The sequence below is a fragment of the Xiphophorus maculatus genome, chromosome 3, assembly GCF_002775205.1.
Source record: "Xiphophorus maculatus strain JP 163 A chromosome 3, X_maculatus-5.0-male, whole genome shotgun sequence".
NCBI classification, from domain to species: Eukaryota; Metazoa; Chordata; class Actinopteri; order Cyprinodontiformes; family Poeciliidae; genus Xiphophorus; species Xiphophorus maculatus.
This window is the reverse complement of record NC_036445.1, coordinates 15440371-15458973: the sequence shown is the minus strand read 5'-3', so window position 1 is coordinate 15458973 and position 18603 is coordinate 15440371. Positions and strand designations below refer to the sequence as shown.

Genomic DNA, 18603 nt, shown 5'->3' with positions numbered 1-18603 from the left:
ATCAGAGGCTCTATGGTTTCATACTCAACATACCACAGAGGATTGTCGAGGTAACACCTGTCTCAAAGACAAACCTGCAGTCTACAGGGGAATTTCTTATGATCAAGTGATGTTTTGGGCGGCAATCATTGGAAACGAGCTGGTAGGACCATTCAGAGTTGCAGATAGGGTGAAAATGACTGCCAAACTCTACATTGACTTCCTCAAGGAACACCTGTTTCAGAGATGTGTGATTTAATTTAACTGTCGCATAAGTGTAGCTTCGTTTCGATGCTATGGGTAAAGTTTTTATGCCTTTTTTGATTCCAGGCTAGCTAACCTTTCGGCTGCATTCTTTCAAAGATGTATTCTTGCAGCATATTTGGAGAATCGGTTCAGTTCGTGAAAGATTTGAATAGAATTTCAGATCTTTGTATAACTTTTCTTCTGGTTAACTTAGAACGTGAGCTATTATTGTTACAGGTTAGTTTTCTAAACTACAGAAAGTAACTGTTAGGGAAGCTCAAATATGAAAAACTGGACTGATATTGATATCTGGTGTTATGCCAGATTTACCAATATTTTATTTGATTTTTTTTATCCGATTACTCGATTAATCGTAAGAATAATCGATAGATTACTAAGATATCTGTTTATATGACCAGCAGGTCATGTTTTTAAAACAAGATGCACCAGAACACAGAATAGTTCACAATATTTTATTTAAACAATTTCATTTAAAACATTTCTTTTTAAAAGCATGGCTTCGGGCCCACTACTCTGTCCCTGGAAATGAAAAGGGATCATGTGAAATAAAAGTGACAACTTGAATTATTCCAAAAAAATAAATGAACAAACAAAACATGTAATGCCAAAGAAAACAAATTAGTAAATCAAAACAAAAAAAGCAAACTCATTAGTAAGTTCAATAATAAGCAAACAAACTGTAAAAGGAAAAAAACACAAACACTTTAAACGGTGGAACAAATCGTCGTTGTCCAATTTCAGTGCCCTTCAGATGGGCCAGAGGAGTCGTGCCCCGCTCGCTCAGCCTGTCCAATCAGCAACAGGTTGCCTTCAGAGCGGCCCAAACAAACACCGACAAGACAAGACAGCAGAGCGTCCAAGCGCTGCAACTCCCAAACCATCCTAAACAAAAAAAAAACGCATTAGAAAACCCGTGGATTCAGGTAAAGTAAATTAAAATCTAAACAGGTAGCTTACCCAGGAGTAGTAGCACAGCCGACCCTGGGAGAGAGCGGATCAGCAAGCGAGGGCTAGATGGAAGCCGCACGCCGCAACAACCTCCAGCTGCAGCCGCTAACGCCAGCCGAGCAACGCTGCAGAAACGCACGGCAGGTATAGCACCAAAACTAGTGATGTTACGTGATGTGCCGAGGCTCCGAGGCGTGTGTCGAGTAATGGAGGGGGCGTTTCCGTAAAGCGCGTATCGAGGCTTGCTTCATTTAGGGGAGGAGCCGAAAACGATGACGTCCGAAGCCTCGCTGCCTGGCTGTACCACGTGACTGCTTCGGGAAGTGGCTCAGAGTTTGGCGCGGGGTTTGACAGCTTTAGAAACCCCACAGGCTGCATTCAGTATGTGGGTTGTTGTAGGCGAGTTGCAGTCAGTTGAGAGAGTGGATAGAGTTTTGATAGTTTGGATAGCAGAGCTTGGATAATGGTTATTTAGTTTGAGACAGTTTGGTGTTGAGAGAGAGAGAGAGAGATAGAGAGAGAGAGAGAGAGAGAGAGAAGGATTTCCCCTATGTGGGAACATTTTGATTTGATAAGCCCTAACAAGTAAGGTGAACTGAACATTTGCAGATGCATTATGTTTGCTTATGAGGAACTGTATTTTTTACTGTTTCTTATGTTCTGTAAAGGTGAGGTGTCTATTGTGACCAAGGAGTTGGGGTACAATAATAACACCTCATCCATGTAGTGTCAAGAAAGAGAAATCGTTTGAAACCAAAAACTGTGGAGAAATTGTTGTTTCTTAATAAAAATGCATGAAATCATCCAAGTTACACAAGCATTAGCCTATTCACCACCCCTCCCTAGTTCCACAAGCACTTTCACTGTCCTCTGCCTGATTAAGCCCAGGCCATTTTTCTAGAGTCACAGAAAAACTTTATTACACAACATGCCATATCACATGACACTACTATTTTGGGAATAATTACACACAGAGGATACATTCAAACAATATTTTATTATACACATATGTGTATACATAATTTATGTAGACAAATGATTTCGTCCTACACCTTTTGTGACGTCATTCCCAAGAGCCATAATAGACAAAAATTCAATGCATCACACGTGTTAAGATACAGCTGGCTGTGATTATACACCTGGCCAGTAGGTGGTTTCGTGTGCACATGAAGCCTCAAGAAATGAACCCTTTCTCGAACCATTTGGCTCAAGTGGTTCAATGCCTCATGAGGCTTCATCTCACCATCACTAACCAAAACCTAACCACAATCCCAGCCAGATGGTACAAAATGGCATTTACAATTCAGATGAGCGGATCAAGCACACCAGCCACTTGGGCAGCCGTCATATAGTAGGGGAAACAAAGACACACACCTTGCAGCGGCCTGCTCAGCTATAAAGCCGTTTGCCCCGCCCACCAATCAACTGCAAGCTACTTGATACACCTGGTGCACATAGTTGGGAGGGTGGAACACCATCCCACCACATTTACAACAGCCAAGTAGTTCTGCTTGTAAAAATTGCATTATTATTTTTTTTCCATCCTTACCTGTGGAATCTAATGCCAATGAATCCAGTTTGTCTTGTAAAATGGTTGAAACAAGTATACACAGCACATGACTTGGGGAGCTCCGACCGCTCTACTGCCACATACAAGATGGCGGTGACGTAACATAGGACTCAGCTCTCAATGCATCTACGTATTTATGTCTATGGGTCCAACTGTTGCAACGGTTGCCTTGAGACGGATACTGCGAAGGGGAAAAGGAGAATGGATTTATCCCGGTAGGTGATTCCCACATTCCAAGCCCGCTCTGCACGATATGGTGACCGACTCGTTAATGAGGGAATTAAGTCTTCAAACTGCTTCACCACGTAGAGACCAAGCACCCTGTGCATAAGCAACACTTCGGGTGTCATCGTCTCTCATCACTCCCAGATGGGACCGTCTTATTGCAGAGAAACAAGCTCAGGGCTTCCATTAGTCATTATTGTGAGTTAAAATTTTCACGAAAGTAAAATGTTCATTTTTGTGGTGCATCTGCATCTTATTTTGAATGGATATGTAAACGTTACCATACCATAACTATCTGTCTCCTAGAAATACCTGATCCCTTTGGTAGTCCTTCATTGAAAACCTTGAATCGCTCTTAGTCTGATCCCTCCCCAATGGTTATCTGCCCTGAGAATCCTCACTACTGACTGATCCCCAAGGCAAAATTTCCATCTGGTTCATAGGGATACTCAAACCCCTCCACCACATTAAGGTGGCGATTCTGCGGAGGGGTCACCAGCAGATCGCGATGGATGTTTAATCCAAGGGATCCCCCATCCTGAGCAAGCACAAGGCAACAGTGGAGAGGAAAACTCCCTTTAAAAGGAAGAAACCTCCAGCAGAACCAGGCTCAGGATGAGCAGCCATCTGCCGAGGCTGGCTGGCTTCAAGTGGGCAAAAATAAAAAACAAAACACAAAAATTGCAGCAAACCTCTGAAAGAAAGACAGATTTAGTTACAATGTTAGTTTACATTACACATGTTTAAAAAGGGAGATTTAGGAAAGTAGTGCTCTGTCTATAAGATAGCTATTGACAGACTGTTGCAGTCTGAGCCTGTAGCAGTAAACTACCTCTCACTGGAGTCAGTCCTGAAAGAACTTAAAGAATTGTGTTAGTTCACCATTATCTAAAATCCTCTGAAAGAAGAAAGACAGATTTAGTTACAATGTTAGTTTACATTGCACATGTTTAAAAAGGGAGATTTAGGAAAGTAGTGCTCTGTCTATAAGATAGCTATTGACAGAAAATAGTGCCCAGACTGTTGCAGTCTGAGCCTGTAGCAGTAAACTACCTCTCACTGGAGTCAGTCCTGAAAGAACTTAAAGAATTGTGTTAGTTCACCATTATCTAAAAAATCATGTTGCTGTGTTCCCATATCCTGCACAGAAAATCTTTCATTTTGATTAAGAAATAAAGATGCACTGTTTTCAGAGTTTATGTTTATGTTTGAATATGTTAATGCTCTCAGACAGTTTATGTTAAATGTAACAACAGTTTATGTAAAAGTGTCAGTGTTTTCATTTTAAATGGTGCAAAAACTAGAACTTAAATTCACAACATGGAATTGTAAAGGTTGCCAATCCATCCCAGGGCAACACAGTGACACACAGGACAAACAACCATGCGACACATACTCACACCTAAGGAGAATTTGGACAGATCAATTAACCTAACAGTCATGTTTTTACTGTGGGAGGAAGCTGGAGCACCCAGAGAGAACCCACACATACCACTTTTATTATGTCTGAACCGCTTGTCTGCAAGGCAACAGTGCTATCAATTGTGCCATTGTGCAGCTCTCATACTCTAACCATTAGAACAAAATCTACACTATTACAGTATAAATGGACTATGAGAATGTACATCACTCCTGTAAACCTGAATAAATTTAACCCGATCATCCTAGATTTGTGTATGCATTACATTGCTTATGGCAATGCAACAAAATCAGTGCTTTTTGGGAGGAGGTAAAGAAAATAAGAATTATTCCAAAAGATATTTTAATGGATCCTGCTCAATTTAGAGAGAGGCAGGACAATCAACCATGCATGCACACACTCACACCTAAGGAGAATTTCGACAGACCAATTAACCTAACAGTCATGTTTTTACTGTGGGAGGAAGCCGGAGCACCCGGAGAGAACCCACACATGCCACTTTTATTATGTCTGAACCTCTTTGCTGCAAGGCAACAGTGCTACCAACTGCGCCATTGTGCAGCCCCCATACACAATCCATTAGAACAAAATCTAGACTATTACAGTATAAATGGACTATGAGAATATACATCACACCTGTAAAACTGAATAAATATAACCCCATCATTCTAGATTTGTGTATGCATGGAGGAGAAACGGCACTATTACATTGCTCATGGCAATGCAACAAAATCAGAGCATTTTGGGAGGAGGTTAAGAAAATAACAAGAATTATTCCAAAAGATGTTTTAATGGATCCTGCTCAATTTAGAGAGAGACAGGACAAACAACCATGCACAGGACAATCCATGACGAGCACAGAAGTCCAGCAACAGTTCACTACTGGAGTTCAGGTCAGCGGGGCCATTCCTCCCAACCACACCCCTCCAGGTCTCACTGTCTTTGCCCATTGTCCCGTTGAAGTCCGCCAGTAGAACAAGGGAATCCCCATGAGGGGCACTCTCCAGTACACCCTCCAAGGACTCCAGAAAGGGTGGGTAGCCTGAACTGCTGTTTGGTGTGTAAGCACAAATAACAGTCAGAACCTGTCCCCCCACTCGTAGGCGGAGGGAGGTTACCCACTTGTTCACCGGGGTAAACCCCAACATACAGGCACCAAGATGGGGGTTGGGGGGACAACAAGAAAATGTAATTGGTTCATGTTGTACATGTCTGAGAGCCTTTATGTATGTGTGTGTGTGTTGTTTTTTCTTCTTCATTTGTTTGTCTACTTATGGTTGACTGGTGTATCTGTTTTTTGTGAGGACTTAAAATTAATTATCTAAACATATACAAAAGTAATATATGAAAGGAGAAAACCCTTTCCTCCTTGTTGTCCTTGTCATTCATCAAGTTCTCCATGCACTCTAAAGCTATAGAGGCAGGTGTAATCCGGATGACCCCAGTTGCTGTTCACCTGTAGATTCACGTAGCGGAAGGAACCAACTTTATTGGCCTGTAAGGTAGATTGATAATCCATAGTTACAAATAGAAAGACAATAGAAACAAAGGAGGTCTGTCTTAAAGTGCATGGAAGCCTAGTTCAACTGGCCTTGCTGTAAAAATATTTTGCATAGTTTTTCTCAAGATAGCATGGAGGTTATACTGATATCTTGCTAACCAGAAAACAAAATGTTATGTACTAACACAGGGATTTTTTTCGTTTGTTATCATGACAAAAAATAACATTTCTTGCTACAAACTTGACTAATTGATTAATTTTTCAATGCTATCTACCAGTTGCAGTCTCACCCAACAGCTCTGGAAGTGCAGAATTAACACAATTTTTATGATTTAAATAGAAATTTTCATTGGAGCATTTTAAATGGAACAATAATACGGTATCTGCCATTTTATTTAAAGTTTTTTTTTTTTTTTTAATTGAATGCTAGTAACACCCAGTGAAGAACCTTATGGTTGTATGTTAGGAAAGATGATCAATATTTATAACAGGGTCAGTCACTCTGGGCTTTTGTGAGAACTGTATTTAGTTAATAAAACATTAATTTGACATATTTACGGGAAGTCTGAAGGTCTGTATTCGGTCTCCATCTTCATCATATAGAAAAGTTCCCAAATGACTCTCCTCATCTTCTAAATTCTTCTTTCCCTGAGACAAAATTAGATAGAAATGCAGTTCATTATCTTGTTCTTTCTATATACTGTATGTGAAAGTTAGTTGGTGTTTCTAAAGACACATCACATCCTGAGATGAACAGAAAATTCATTAGTGCAGACAGAAAGTTTGCATAGTTTAGAATGAGATCAAGTGATGTCATAATGAATCATTGCTATCACATTTTAAATGTATACTTAAAATATACTATAGGTGGATATATAGGATTTACAGTTTTGACACTCCTTTTACTTGACTTACATAGACAGAAAATTCTCTAGGAGCACTGGAGACTGACGCAGTTGGGGAAACAATCTTGGAAATATGACCCAACGACACATGAGTGACTGTGACTTTGTTTGACAGTTCGACGGATAAACGTCCCGGGAAGCCTTCAAAGGCCCAGCATTGTCCTGGAATCAGATCAGTTCCTCCCTGAAAACAGCGAACAGAATAAAGTTTAGGTGGCGTACCAAGACTAAGAGAAAAGGAAATCCTCAAGCCTAATATTACACCATTTTTCCTACTATTCCTTTAATGATCTGAGTGTCATTCAGACCTGAATAACAATGTTTGGGCCTATAGGAGGTAGCTTCCCAAACCATCTACATCCTTTAATGCTCTGATATGTTTTTGAGGTCATCTTGTGTAAAATCGTTGCTCCTGTACACAGAACATAAAAACAGAAATAATGTGAGTCAGAAAAATTTAATACTGAAAATTTGAAAAGTAGTTTACGATCATATTTGTAATGGCTCACCTTGAGACCCCAGAGCAAAGTTGGGCCACAGATCTGCTTGTGGTAGAAGGTACTCAAGCTTTGCCTCCAACGACTGCAGCCTGGAGAGATATTCCTGATCCTCACCTCCAGAGATTGTAACCTGTGCACAACATAAAAGTTAACAGTTTGTTCTCATGTTTGCTCGGGATAGTTAAATCAGTGTTAAGATTAGGAAGAGAAAGCCTACCATGTCTGTTAGAGTTGGTGTGACATATAATTCTGAAGATCGCGAGTGCAGGGAAATAATTCGGCAAATACAAGCTGATGAACATGAGCAGAAGATGACAGTGAGACAACATTTAAAATACAGCCTTTCTATAACACTTCCAAATCGACTATTTGTTGAAGGAGAGTATTTACCAAAGACGACGAAGATGACAAAGACAAAGACAAAGATGTTATAACAATCCCGTATCAGAGTGTCCATGGTCTGGTTTTCTTGGACAGTCATATTGTCCTCAAGGCTATGAAACCTCTCTCTAAATGTTACCTCCCCATGTACAGGGCGACCTGTTATGCGCCTCCTTCTGACCCAAGATGGAAAATATACAAGTGAGTAAAGATGTAGATATATCAGCAGATGACTGCATAAAACATAAGAGTTAAAAAAATTGCTGATTTAATATACCTGTTTGGCATATCTCTGTATGAAATAAGTGGTTGTCCATACATGTCATAGTACCCATTTCTTATCAAACGTTCACTTGTTCTTGGCATGACTGAAAAAAAAAAAAAACAAAGACATGGAAAAGTGATCGGTGACTGGCACAAAGCATGTCTAAAATGTACAACACAACTCTACAGTAAGTCATTTTAATAGTAAACACAAAATTTAATGATGTAATAAATCTAAAACTTAATTTAATGTTGATCAGATCATCATTTACCTATCATAAAAAATCTATCATTTCATGTGTGAAAATGATAAACTATCTATAAAACTTGAAGGAAGAACTTTTTTTTTTTTTGCATTTAAAACTACCTCATATATTTCTGCTGTTTCAATACTCAATGAACTTAGCAAATATGCAAAAAAGGTGCTAAAACACAAATGAGACATTGGATATTTACATCAAAAAGTTAGTTTGATGTTGAGCTAAGAACATCAAATCATTACTAACAACTTGTCTTGCTTAACCTATTTGCAACATTGCTGGCACAAAAACTCTAGCACAAAATTACAATTTTTTCTTTGCCTCACTAATTTTACATACTTGAACAACTGAAGCTCAGTTAAATTCCTTGAAGTTATATATCCGAAGTCTAATTCTTCAAATGTATGAATTCCTATAGGAACTCCTCTCTTATTGACAAAAGTTCCAAAAGCACCTGATGACAAGTCAGCCTATGTGACATCACAATGCTCAACAGAACCTGCCCACAATTCATTTCTGTCTCTTTGAAATGAATTGTTGAAATTCAGTTCAAACATTTAAAAACCTTGGCTTGCTCTACAACGGGTGGTTACAATTCCTAATGTTTTAATTAAAATTGTAACATAGCATGGCTGTTTGTTGAAGTAATAACTCCCTTGTCCCTAGTGGGGTCAGGAGTTGCTGGTGCCCATCTCCAGCTAATGTTCTGGGCAAGAGGCGGGGTACACCCTGGATAGGTCCCCAGTCTGTCACAGGGGAACGCAGAGATAGACAACCATGCATACACACACTCACACATAGGGAGAATTTAGATTTACGTAACAGTCATGTTTTTGGACTGTGGGAGGAAACCCAGAGTACCTGGAGAGAACCCACACATGCACAGGGAGAACATGCAAACTCCGTGCAGAAAGACCCCATGCCGGGAATCGAACCCAGGACCTTTTTGCTGAAAGGCAAAACTGTGCAGCTAGGACAGTAAATTACAGTTTTAATTTGTTTGATGCTATGAAGCATAATCAAAACTATTAGGATTGACCTGAAAAAAAAAAAGTCTGTTTCTTGGCATCACAAAATTTATAAAAAAAAAAAAATTCCTAGTACAAATTGTAATGAAACTTGCTTTTTTTTCTTGCTTTTTTTAAACAAATATTTAATTTACTATAAGATGGATATTTAGATGGACAATAATTAACCAGATTATTGTCTCATTTGTGTCTAAAGCAACCTCTTCCCATAATCCTAAACGCTGCCCATCCATTTTCTTCAGGGGCAGTGTGTCCTGTGCAAACGTAGCACAGAAGGATAGAAACATATAGCACAAAACATAGTTTATGGCCAACACAGTTGGCTACAACAACAGCTTTCATTTGTCAGAAAACAAGAACTTTTTCAAGGTTTTGTGGTCATTATCAGGATTTTTAGTAATAGCCTTTATTTTTAACAGAACTAAATATTAGTTTATATGATGTTACTCTGAAGGAGGCCATATTGTAGCTCATCAGATCCATGAAATCTTTACAGTATACTAAAATTAAGCATTTATTTCACAAAGTTTTGTAAATTGTCAGTTATGGTGTTGACACATCATGGTTGTGACTAACATCTTAGGAATAAAACAAGAAGAAACTAAATAACATAAGCTAAGTAGAGCTGCTTAGCCTTCTTAGCAAAGGAAGAGAAAGGAAGAGGTCATGGGGTCCTCAGAAGTTTTGATGCCCTCCAATAATGCCTGATTTTTTCCCCCCATTCTTTTTATGTCTGACAGTGTTGACAAAAACTTGGGACAAATTTCAATTGAGTTGGAAAATATATAAAAATGATTTTTGATTCAGTTTATTGATACTTTTATAATTATTTATTTGAATACTTATACTTAATTGTCATAATATATTAACCTCCTTTAATTGTTCTAAACTATTATAATGTATTGAGTTCTGTTCCAGGACAAGGGATTTTAAAGACACCATCCACCTACTACAATATTTAAAATAAAAAAATATTCAGCAAACACTGGGAAAACTTACATTGTTGTGCTCAGATGGCTCAGGTTAGTTTAGTCAGATATTTGAAAAAATATATATTTTGTTAAAATGTTGTGCTTTATCCATAGGACCTGTTTTGTCCCTCTTCTCAAGAATCACTGAAATTAGTTTTTGGCTGCAATATATTTCTTGCCAGAAGTTTAAAGAAATTGAATAAAAGACAAGAAGTGTGACAATTGACAGATTGCACTTTAAAGAATAAACATAGTTTTATGTTGACTTGATGTAAAGTGGTTTACTTTAAGTAAGTATATAAACTCATTCCAGTTAAATACAAAGCTGTATGTTTAAATTTGAATTTAAATGTAAAACTTTGTATATTTAAATTAAGATTTGAACCATTTTAATTCATATTGACTTGAATTAAGATGGTTCAGTGCAAAAATAAACAAAAACTGAAAAGATAGTTTAAAATTAAAGTTGCATAATGCTAAACGTGTAAATTCCTTTCCTTAGATATAAAATCAACCTGTATTCATAGATTTAGAAAGTAAAGAATAGAAATGTTCCAGTTTCAATGCAAAACGTTGTATATTACGTTTGGTAGTTAAGCGGAACCTTATGCCATTTGACAGAAGTAAATATCAATATTTATAATAGCAACATATGATGAGAAACTGCCAGTTAGACGCTAAAAGGTTCACCTGAGCAGTTTCAGAAATATTTTAATATCCAGAGGAAACCAGCAAAATACTGCTTTCTGTCATATTTTTAAAAGTTAATAGAATATAATATGCGCTATTGATTTAAAAGGGGAAATTGCTTATTTCCTGACAAGCCTCGCATCCTAAAGTTAAATATTAGTAAATACAAACAACCATAAGCGATATTAAATTAATCGGGGAAAAAATAGCACAGAGTTACAGATTTTAATATATCTTAATAGGACATGAATTAAGGGAGCCAAAATAGCAAAAAAAGAGAAATAACAGAAACAAAAGAGCCTTGAGCTGATATCCGATTATTTTATGAACAGTGGAAAATGACGGGGCACAAACGTGACTGGCAACAACGAAGGGGGCGTGGCCTAAATTCAGCCGGGACAGGAAGGGTTTTTTTTTTTTTTTTACTCTTCAAAGTGCTGCTTTCGCGGCTCGGTTATTCTGATTTCCCCCGAAAGCCAGCATGTTCGAGGTGAACATTTGATATATGAAAAACAACAATAGATATGATGACATTAGTACACCAGCAGTGTTTATACTGAATGGGTCCATCACACGGACTTCCGATTTTGTCCCTTTCAGGTAAGAAGACCATTGGATCAAATCATCAAAAGACAGCTAAGCAGTTTAAGCTAGCTGCCCTCCCTTATAGACACAGGTGATTGAGGTTACAGAATGTGAGTGATGTGTTATAAGCCATGTGGAAAGCGTGATCATTCATTAGTTTTATGTTATAATCTAGGTCTGACGTTTTGGTGGCTTTATGTGAATTTTTGTTTTAAGTGAAGCTGTTCACTGGACGTCAAATGGAAGATCAGATTAAGAAATGTCCTAACTTGGTGAATGTGCTTTATGTGAAATAATTTAAATTTCAATTAAAATGTTGCAGAGCAGGTTTAGAGAAGAGTTAAGCTGTGCCTCACCCAATATTTGTAGACGGTGTATTTCATGTGTAAATCCACACAAGGCAAGGGTGTGGTGCTCACATCAAAAATAACAACACCTAACAACACCTTATGGACATTACACCATGTCCATATTCACTGATGATTTTAAAGGGAACATGACTATTTTACACTGTTTTTAATCATGACTCGTGGCATAACCATACTTTCAAGGAGTGTGGCTGTTAAACTATTCATATTTAAACTTTTTGTCATTTTGTCTGTTTACAGCAGTAAGTATATTTTATTAAGACTTTATAACAACATAAACTAGTGCATAGGCCTGCATTTTATTTCAACGGAATGCAATGTAATTCTGTGACTTTGTATTTTCCACTACATGCACGGACATGCAGTCAAAAGCTAGTTCTTCCTGGGAACTCTGGTGCATATGTTGGCGCTGTTTGCAAGAAGAAGGACACACCAAATTTATAGTCTCTTTTTCTCTTTTAGCATCTCTGGGGAGAGAGACTTACCTCTGGAATAAGGCCACAGCAGGATATCTGGATGCTGTTCAACCTTGTTTTTGTTTAGAGACAACGGGGAGCCATGGTTCTACGGGTGTCTCCTTTCCCCAACGGGTTTGTTGCTGGCATCCACGCCATAGGATGGGCATTAATTGTGCCGTGCTTCTGGTATCTTGATCGCGTTATTGCTGTGTGCAAGTCCACCACAAAGGAGAGGAAAGAGCGACAGGAGGAAGAATGCTACCTCCACCCTCTCAAAGTCTTCTTCGGCTCTATTTTCTTTTTCATTTTCTTCCTCCTCACAGCCCCCCTGGCTTTCCTGGGATTTTTGCTCTGGGCGCCGCTTCAGGCCTGCCGCCGGCCGTTTTCCTACCACAGAGTGGAACTGACCTCAGCAGAGAGGGAGACAAACAGAGGCTTTGAGCAAACAGGAAAGGCGTCCTTTACCTTTGCCTCAGCCAATCTGTGTCTCTTACCAGACAGCCTGGCTCGCTTCAACAACCTGGGCCACACCCAGCAGAGGGCGTACGAGATCGGCAAGCGTATCGCGAAGAGCGTTGTGCGACCCAATGTGATAATCACGGTGGAATCTCCCAGCAGCTGCGGCCCTGTCAGCCCCTCTGACAGCATCATCCCCAGAGCATGCTCAGACACAGACGGAGGCTTGGAGGGGCAGTCTCAACCCACAGGAGATCATCGATCGGAACCAACCGAAAGTTCGGCATCCTCTGATGACGCAGAGGAACCACTGACCGAACCATCCTCTTCCCAACTGAATTATAATGAGAACTCCAACAAACAGGGTCAGTCTGATAACAAGAGTCCTGCTGTTTTGTTCTCCCAGCGTATTCGTCGGCAGGATGAGGAACCCTGGGAGGTGTCACCCTTCTTTCCAGCCAATATCGATATACTGTGTCTGGAAGAGGTGTTTGATAAGAGAGCTGCTAAAAAGCTCACCAATACACTTAAACCATTGTTTGGACACATACTGTATGACGTCGGCGTGTACGCCTGCCAGCCGCCGTGCAGATGTTCTGCCTTTAAGTTCTTCAACAGTGGTCTGTTCATGGCCAGTAGGTTCCCAGTGCTGGAGGCCCAGTACCACTGGTTTCCCAACAGCCGTGGGGAAGATGCTCTGGCTGCCAAGGGTCTGCTCTCCACTAAGGTACCTGGTTAATCTGACAATAAATCTATTTTGTTTTTTATTATTTGTGTTGAGGAATGTACTAGTATATCAGCTGCCTGAGCTAATCTATTATAAGAGATTGAGTCACAAACATCTAAAAAGATATCCTAAATAGTTAAACATGCTGGTTCAACTAGATAACCTTTGCTTCCTGATTAAGGCACAAAATGCTGTGTAAATAATCCAAACAGGTTATTAAGTTAAATTAATTTAAAAACTGTTGGAACTAAAGGTGAAACGATCAAAATATTCCTGACCGAAATTGATTTTGATTTTATTCTGAAAACTATCCTGCTAATTCTATTTTGTTTTTAATTTAAAGACTATAATGCGCAATAGAGAAACCTTGTGTGTTTTTTAGCACATAAGGTATTTAATCCATCAGAGATTGGAGGAAAATTAGCCCCACATGCATTGAAGCATGTGGGGATCTGTTTTTTATTAAACTTAGAACAGTACAAGCTGTTGGGTGATTTGTTTATACACTGCTCAAAAAAATAAAGGGAACACTTAAACAGGTGTTTAACACTTAAAGTGTTCCCTTTATTTTTTTGAGCAGTATACTTCAAAAATGCTGGGAAGTCTTAGTTTGCATAAAATGAACCTGAAAAAATTCTGATTTTTTCAGCACTTTACCTACCATTCGTCTATCTAGCTAACTAATTGGAACCACAACACATGTCCACTGTTAAATACGGTGAAACATCTGTGATGCTGTGGGCCTCTTGCTTGGCTCTGGGAATTTTCTTAAGGATACCCAGGAGTCTGAATGATCAAGAGAGATTGTATGAAGAGGAATAATAAGATTATTCTCCCTGTATGCTCCAATCTACCAAGTAAGAGGAGAGGTGTATTGTTGTCAAAATAAGACTTATCAGGTTTAGTTTGTATTTTTTTATTTAAGCTATATGAATGCCTTCAAATTAAAGGTTGGGTTGTCTTTTTAGAAGTTAAATTTGATATGATGCTCCTGCTAAACATGATGAATTTTTTGAAGAAGGTAGTCAATAATAGTGGAAGATGCCAATAAGTATGGGAGGGGGCTGCATTTGTTTTACCAGTAACCCTAAGATAAGATCAAACCCTTTGATTTGAACATTTTCAGGTTCTAATCGGGCAGAATCAGAAACAGAAGAAAGTGGTTGGCTATTTCAACTGCACGCATCTTCATGCACCGGAGGGTGAGCGCCAATTTCATATTTGGTTCGATCAGATAGGCGCACATTCTTAAGCAACATTCCCCGTGTTGTCCACAGGTGAGGGGAAGATTCGCTGTGACCAGCTGGACATGGTCACCAGGTGGATCGGGGAATTCCAGGCCGCCCACAAACAGCCTGATGAGGAGGTGGTTTTTGATGTTCTCTGCGGGGATTTTAACTTTGATAACTGCTCACCTGGTATGTCTCATTCATAGTTATAGCTAGTATTATGTTAAGATTTTGGACATTTTCCACAGTGTTATTTTAAAGCTCATTTTAGACCTATTTCAATAAGCATGTAATCTGTGCTGTGTAGATGATGTTTTGGAACAGAACCACAGTTTGTTTGAGGAGTACAGAGATCCGTGCAGAGCAGAAGCTGGAAAAGAGAAGCCCTGGGTTATTGGTTGGTATTATTTACATCTTTAAAGCTAGACTACATACAGCACATACAGACTGTTTTCTTTTCATTAACCAAAGGTACTCTGCTAGAGCAGCCTTCTTTGTATGAGGAGGATGTGAATTCCCCAGAAATGCTACAAAGGTATTTTTTTTCTAGCTTTCTTCTGTTTACTGAGGCAGAAATATGATGAGAGTAGCATTATTTGAATTTAGAGTATTCACTGTGGTGACATAACAAACTGTTTTCTTTTCTTTGGGTCTCTGTAGGACTTTGGTAACAGAGGAGGTGAGGAAGCAGTACATCTCTCCTCCTGTTCCTAAACAAGGTGTTCCTCTGGTTTACCCAGAACCCGGCCAGCCTTGGATTGGGCGTCGGATTGATTACATTCTCTACCGGGAAACCTCTATTTCAAAGCTCTGCAGAACAGTATGTTCACTGTTGAGTTCTTTCCTTACTCTGCTCTGTTCCCATTTAACCCATGTTCCTCCTAACTCTAGAAAATAGCCTAATAAATTGAGAGTTCATAATATATTAACAAATTAAAGCAAGACTAACATATTTGGATTTGCTTTTACCCATGCAGGAACTGGAAGAGGTGACCTTCATATCTCAGCTGGCTGGGCTTACTGATCATATTCCTGTTGGCTTAAAATTAAAAGTCAGTATGAACGGTGACTATAATGATGAATGAGAGCTAATTTTAAAGAGCGGGGCCAAATGTACACAATTTTACACAGTTTTACTTTAAACTGTTTATTGACATACTTGAATTTGTAATTTTAGAAAAACTTTTAGCCACTGGTAAGTGTGTGACACAGGTGGAACTTACTTTTTTAAAATATTTTTTTATGGTTTCACATTTCATATGCATTTTATACATTTAGAGCTGCTCAGAGTTGTTGCATTGATCTTTATAAAGCTACATTTTGAATCAGCAGAAAAGAAAATTCTTAAATAAATTAAAAAGACTACTTTCAGTTTTCTATCTTGCTATGATGTGTCATCTAATATGATGTCATATCTGACTATTAAACTCATTGATCACAGGTGCCATTAAGTTCATAAAGTTTGCATGCATGATCACAAATTTATTATATGTTATAACCAAACAGCTGCTACGGGTTTGTGTATTTATAGGTTGATTTGATTATATCACTCAGAATAGATTAGTATGATCAGAATAATTAGGATGATTACTAAGAGATTAGATTATGTCAAATTGGTTTAATTGTATTTTTATGTAATAAATTATATAATTTAAAAATGCTCCTTAGTGTCTTCTCATGTTGTGTTCTTTAACTGTTTAATGATTAGCATTATTTTATGCTATAAAACATCTACATTCGATTTAAAAAAAAAAAAAAAAAAACTATACAATATCTATAAGAGAGCAGCATTTTTTCATGGGACTATTCAAGAGAAATGCAGTGTACTCAATGTTAATTTTATACAGTTAAACCCCAAATTATTCATACTCCTTTTAGATATGATATTAATGTAAATAAAATCATCTAAATGATCTTTTTAAAATTGGTACTTCTTTTACTTTGTTTCATTATCATGTTTAATTTTCAATCACAAACAACCTTCTTGGTTGAATTTAAAAAGTGTCTAATCAAAAGCCACCAGAAGGTCTGTGAGTATTTCTTACTTTAACTGTTAGTCTCAACAAATCAGTGAAACAAAAAATGAAAATATTACTATCTATTTACTACAGATGACTAGTGTGTCGTGATTCTAATTAAGTAATTAAACATGTTACTCTGAAAGTGCTCATTGTGTTAGGACTTGTATCACTCTATCATAAGTCAAAATAAACCATTTAAAGCTGGTTTATAATCCTTTTTTTTGTTTATAATCCCACCTTGTAAAAACAGCCAGTGCTGTTTGATATTATTCGCCGACAGGTGGCGGTACTTCCAGTTATTTTGTTCTCCTCAGAAAACAACGAAGAACTGTACAAACCAATCAGAATCCAAAGGCAAGATCCACTTCCTGTTTTTACCGCCCGTGGGGAACGTTAACAGAGAACGACTGTTTTGTGTTGTAGCTTAAAAATCATGAATATTCTGTGTAGATCCAGGATATTGGTATCTTCAGTTTGCCGGAAAAGTAGTTTAATAGATCAGTCGGCTGTTCCTAGGTGCACGAGTTTGATATTCAAAGCCCGGTGCCACAGACTTGCTGTTAATTTATCCTCATGTCAACAACGGTGGCGTTACGGAGCGCGTCTCAAGTGTCCCTTTGAGTCAAAACGATGCTACACAGACAGAGGTGAGGGCAGATTCACAGAAAGACCGGAGAACTTAGAGGACGAAACCGAGGAGGTGGAAGATAACAGGAGTAACTCTAACTCCCAGAACCAGGGTAAGAAATATCTATCTGCTATAATAATAAAACATATTATTATAGCAAGCATGTTTTTTTTTACTGTATAAATGTGATAAAATGATCCAGAAAGTGAAAGACTCATAAAATTATGGGAACATGCTGTTTGTTGCTAATCAAGGCAAAATTAGCCAGTTCCTGTCATTTATTGGTGATTGACTAGTCCAGCACTGTTTTTTTTATTATAATCTTATGTACTAAATATTTTTAATAGAGGCTAGTTATTTTTACTATTAAAGGTTACAAAAAGTATTTATTTTTCACCTTGCTTTCTGAAATTTAATATAGAATACTTTATATTAATAATAAACAGTCAAATTAATTCATTATGAAAGTCAGACAGTCTTTAAAATCCTCAAATACTTCAAAATGTTCTTATTTTGTCCAGGATTTTGCGAGGTGTTCACTCTCGACGTTCTGATCTCTCTTCTGCGTCAAGAAAATGCTGTGGACCTGTGTGTGATTAAAGTGCCGGATCATATTCAATATGCAGATTACTTCATTGTGGTCAGTGGTGTGTCACCAAGACATCTCCGTGCCATGGCTCTTTATGCTATCAAAGTGGTAACTATTCTTGACTTGCTTTCTATTTGATATATTTATAAAAGCAGCCTACATTTGTTTTCAAAGTCAGTACTAAGACTTGCTCTCCTTCAGTTCAAGTTTATGAGGAACCATGGAGAGCCACATGTCAAGATTGAAGGCAAAGATGCAGAGGACTGGATGTGTGTTGACTTTGGTGCGTAAATCTCCTAAAGAAAATGTTTTTTCCCTACTGGTGTTGCTGTTTTAAAAGAAGCTTTTGTTTCTTTCTCAGGTAAAATGGTTGTTCACTTCATGTTGCCTGACACCAGAGAAGTGTATGAACTGGAGAAACTGTGGACTTTGCGTACCTATGACGAGCAGCTGAAGAAAATTCCTGCAGAGACGCTGCCTGAAGACTTTATATTTGATGCCAGCGAATTTACAAAATGACTGTATATTTAAACAGAGCCAGAAGTCAACTAATTCATTACAATTTTTAGCTGACCTTTTCAGTGATTAGTTGGTTCATGTGCTTTTGTATTAAATAAAAAAAAATTAACAAGA

The 18603-nt window shown here is 38.2% G+C and overlaps 3 protein-coding genes across 3 annotated transcripts; 2 read left to right on the top strand and 1 right to left on the bottom strand.

Moving 5' to 3' along the window:
- Positions 1 to 6224: 6224 nt before the first annotated feature.
- Positions 6225 to 12424, bottom strand: LOC111608031 (SUN domain-containing protein 2-like). The gene is made up of 8 exons (XM_023330259.1): positions 12348 to 12424; positions 7974 to 8064; positions 7706 to 7872; positions 7533 to 7606; positions 7325 to 7445; positions 7124 to 7227; positions 6826 to 6999; positions 6225 to 6558 (listed from the first exon to the last, which is right to left on the bottom strand). The coding sequence occupies exons 2-8, from the start codon at positions 8060 to 8062 to the stop codon at positions 6451 to 6453; spliced, it is 837 nt and encodes a 278-aa protein (XP_023186027.1). The 5' UTR covers positions 8063 to 8064; positions 12348 to 12424; the 3' UTR covers positions 6225 to 6450.
- LOC102228553 (sphingomyelin phosphodiesterase 5-like) lies at positions 12385 to 16453 on the top strand. Its single transcript, XM_005804654.3, has 7 exons — positions 12385 to 13503; positions 14630 to 14705; positions 14781 to 14921; positions 15040 to 15129; positions 15204 to 15267; positions 15393 to 15552; positions 15710 to 16453. Exons 1-7 carry the CDS (start codon positions 12421 to 12423, stop codon positions 15815 to 15817), a joined length of 1722 nt encoding a protein of 573 aa, XP_005804711.1. The 5' UTR covers positions 12385 to 12420; the 3' UTR covers positions 15818 to 16453.
- A 655-nt stretch (positions 16454 to 17108) lies between these two features.
- Positions 17109 to 18603, top strand: malsu1 (mitochondrial assembly of ribosomal large subunit 1). The gene is made up of 4 exons (XM_005804679.3): positions 17109 to 17493; positions 17903 to 18078; positions 18172 to 18253; positions 18332 to 18603. Exons 1-4 carry the CDS (start codon positions 17187 to 17189, stop codon positions 18487 to 18489), a joined length of 723 nt encoding a protein of 240 aa, XP_005804736.1. The 5' UTR covers positions 17109 to 17186; the 3' UTR covers positions 18490 to 18603.

Excerpts from the sequence above, each read along its gene's own strand:
- LOC111608031 (XM_023330259.1), bottom strand. The coding sequence starts at position 8,062 with ATGCCAAGAACAAGTGAACGTTTGATAAGAAATGGGTACTATGACATG. Across the intron at positions 7,228-7,324 it reads CTTTGCTCTGGGGTCTCAAG|GAGCAACGATTTTACACAAG; the intron begins GTGAGCCATTAC and ends TTCTGTGTACAG. Across the intron at positions 6,559-6,825 it reads CTAGAGAATTTTCTGTCTAT|GGAAAGAAGAATTTAGAAGA; the intron begins GTAAGTCAAGTA and ends ATTTTGTCTCAG.
- LOC102228553 (XM_005804654.3), top strand. The coding sequence starts at position 12,421 with ATGGTTCTACGGGTGTCTCCTTTCCCCAACGGGTTTGTTGCTGGCATC. Across the intron at positions 14,706-14,780 it reads GCATCTTCATGCACCGGAGG|GTGAGGGGAAGATTCGCTGT; the intron begins GTGAGCGCCAAT and ends TGTTGTCCACAG. Across the intron at positions 14,922-15,039 it reads CTTTGATAACTGCTCACCTG|ATGATGTTTTGGAACAGAAC; the intron begins GTATGTCTCATT and ends TGTGCTGTGTAG.
- malsu1 (XM_005804679.3), top strand. The coding sequence starts at position 17,187 with ATGAATATTCTGTGTAGATCCAGGATATTGGTATCTTCAGTTTGCCGG. Across the intron at positions 18,079-18,171 it reads CTCTTTATGCTATCAAAGTG|TTCAAGTTTATGAGGAACCA; the intron begins GTAACTATTCTT and ends GCTCTCCTTCAG. Across the intron at positions 18,254-18,331 it reads CTGGATGTGTGTTGACTTTG|GTAAAATGGTTGTTCACTTC; the intron begins GTGCGTAAATCT and ends TTTCTTTCTCAG.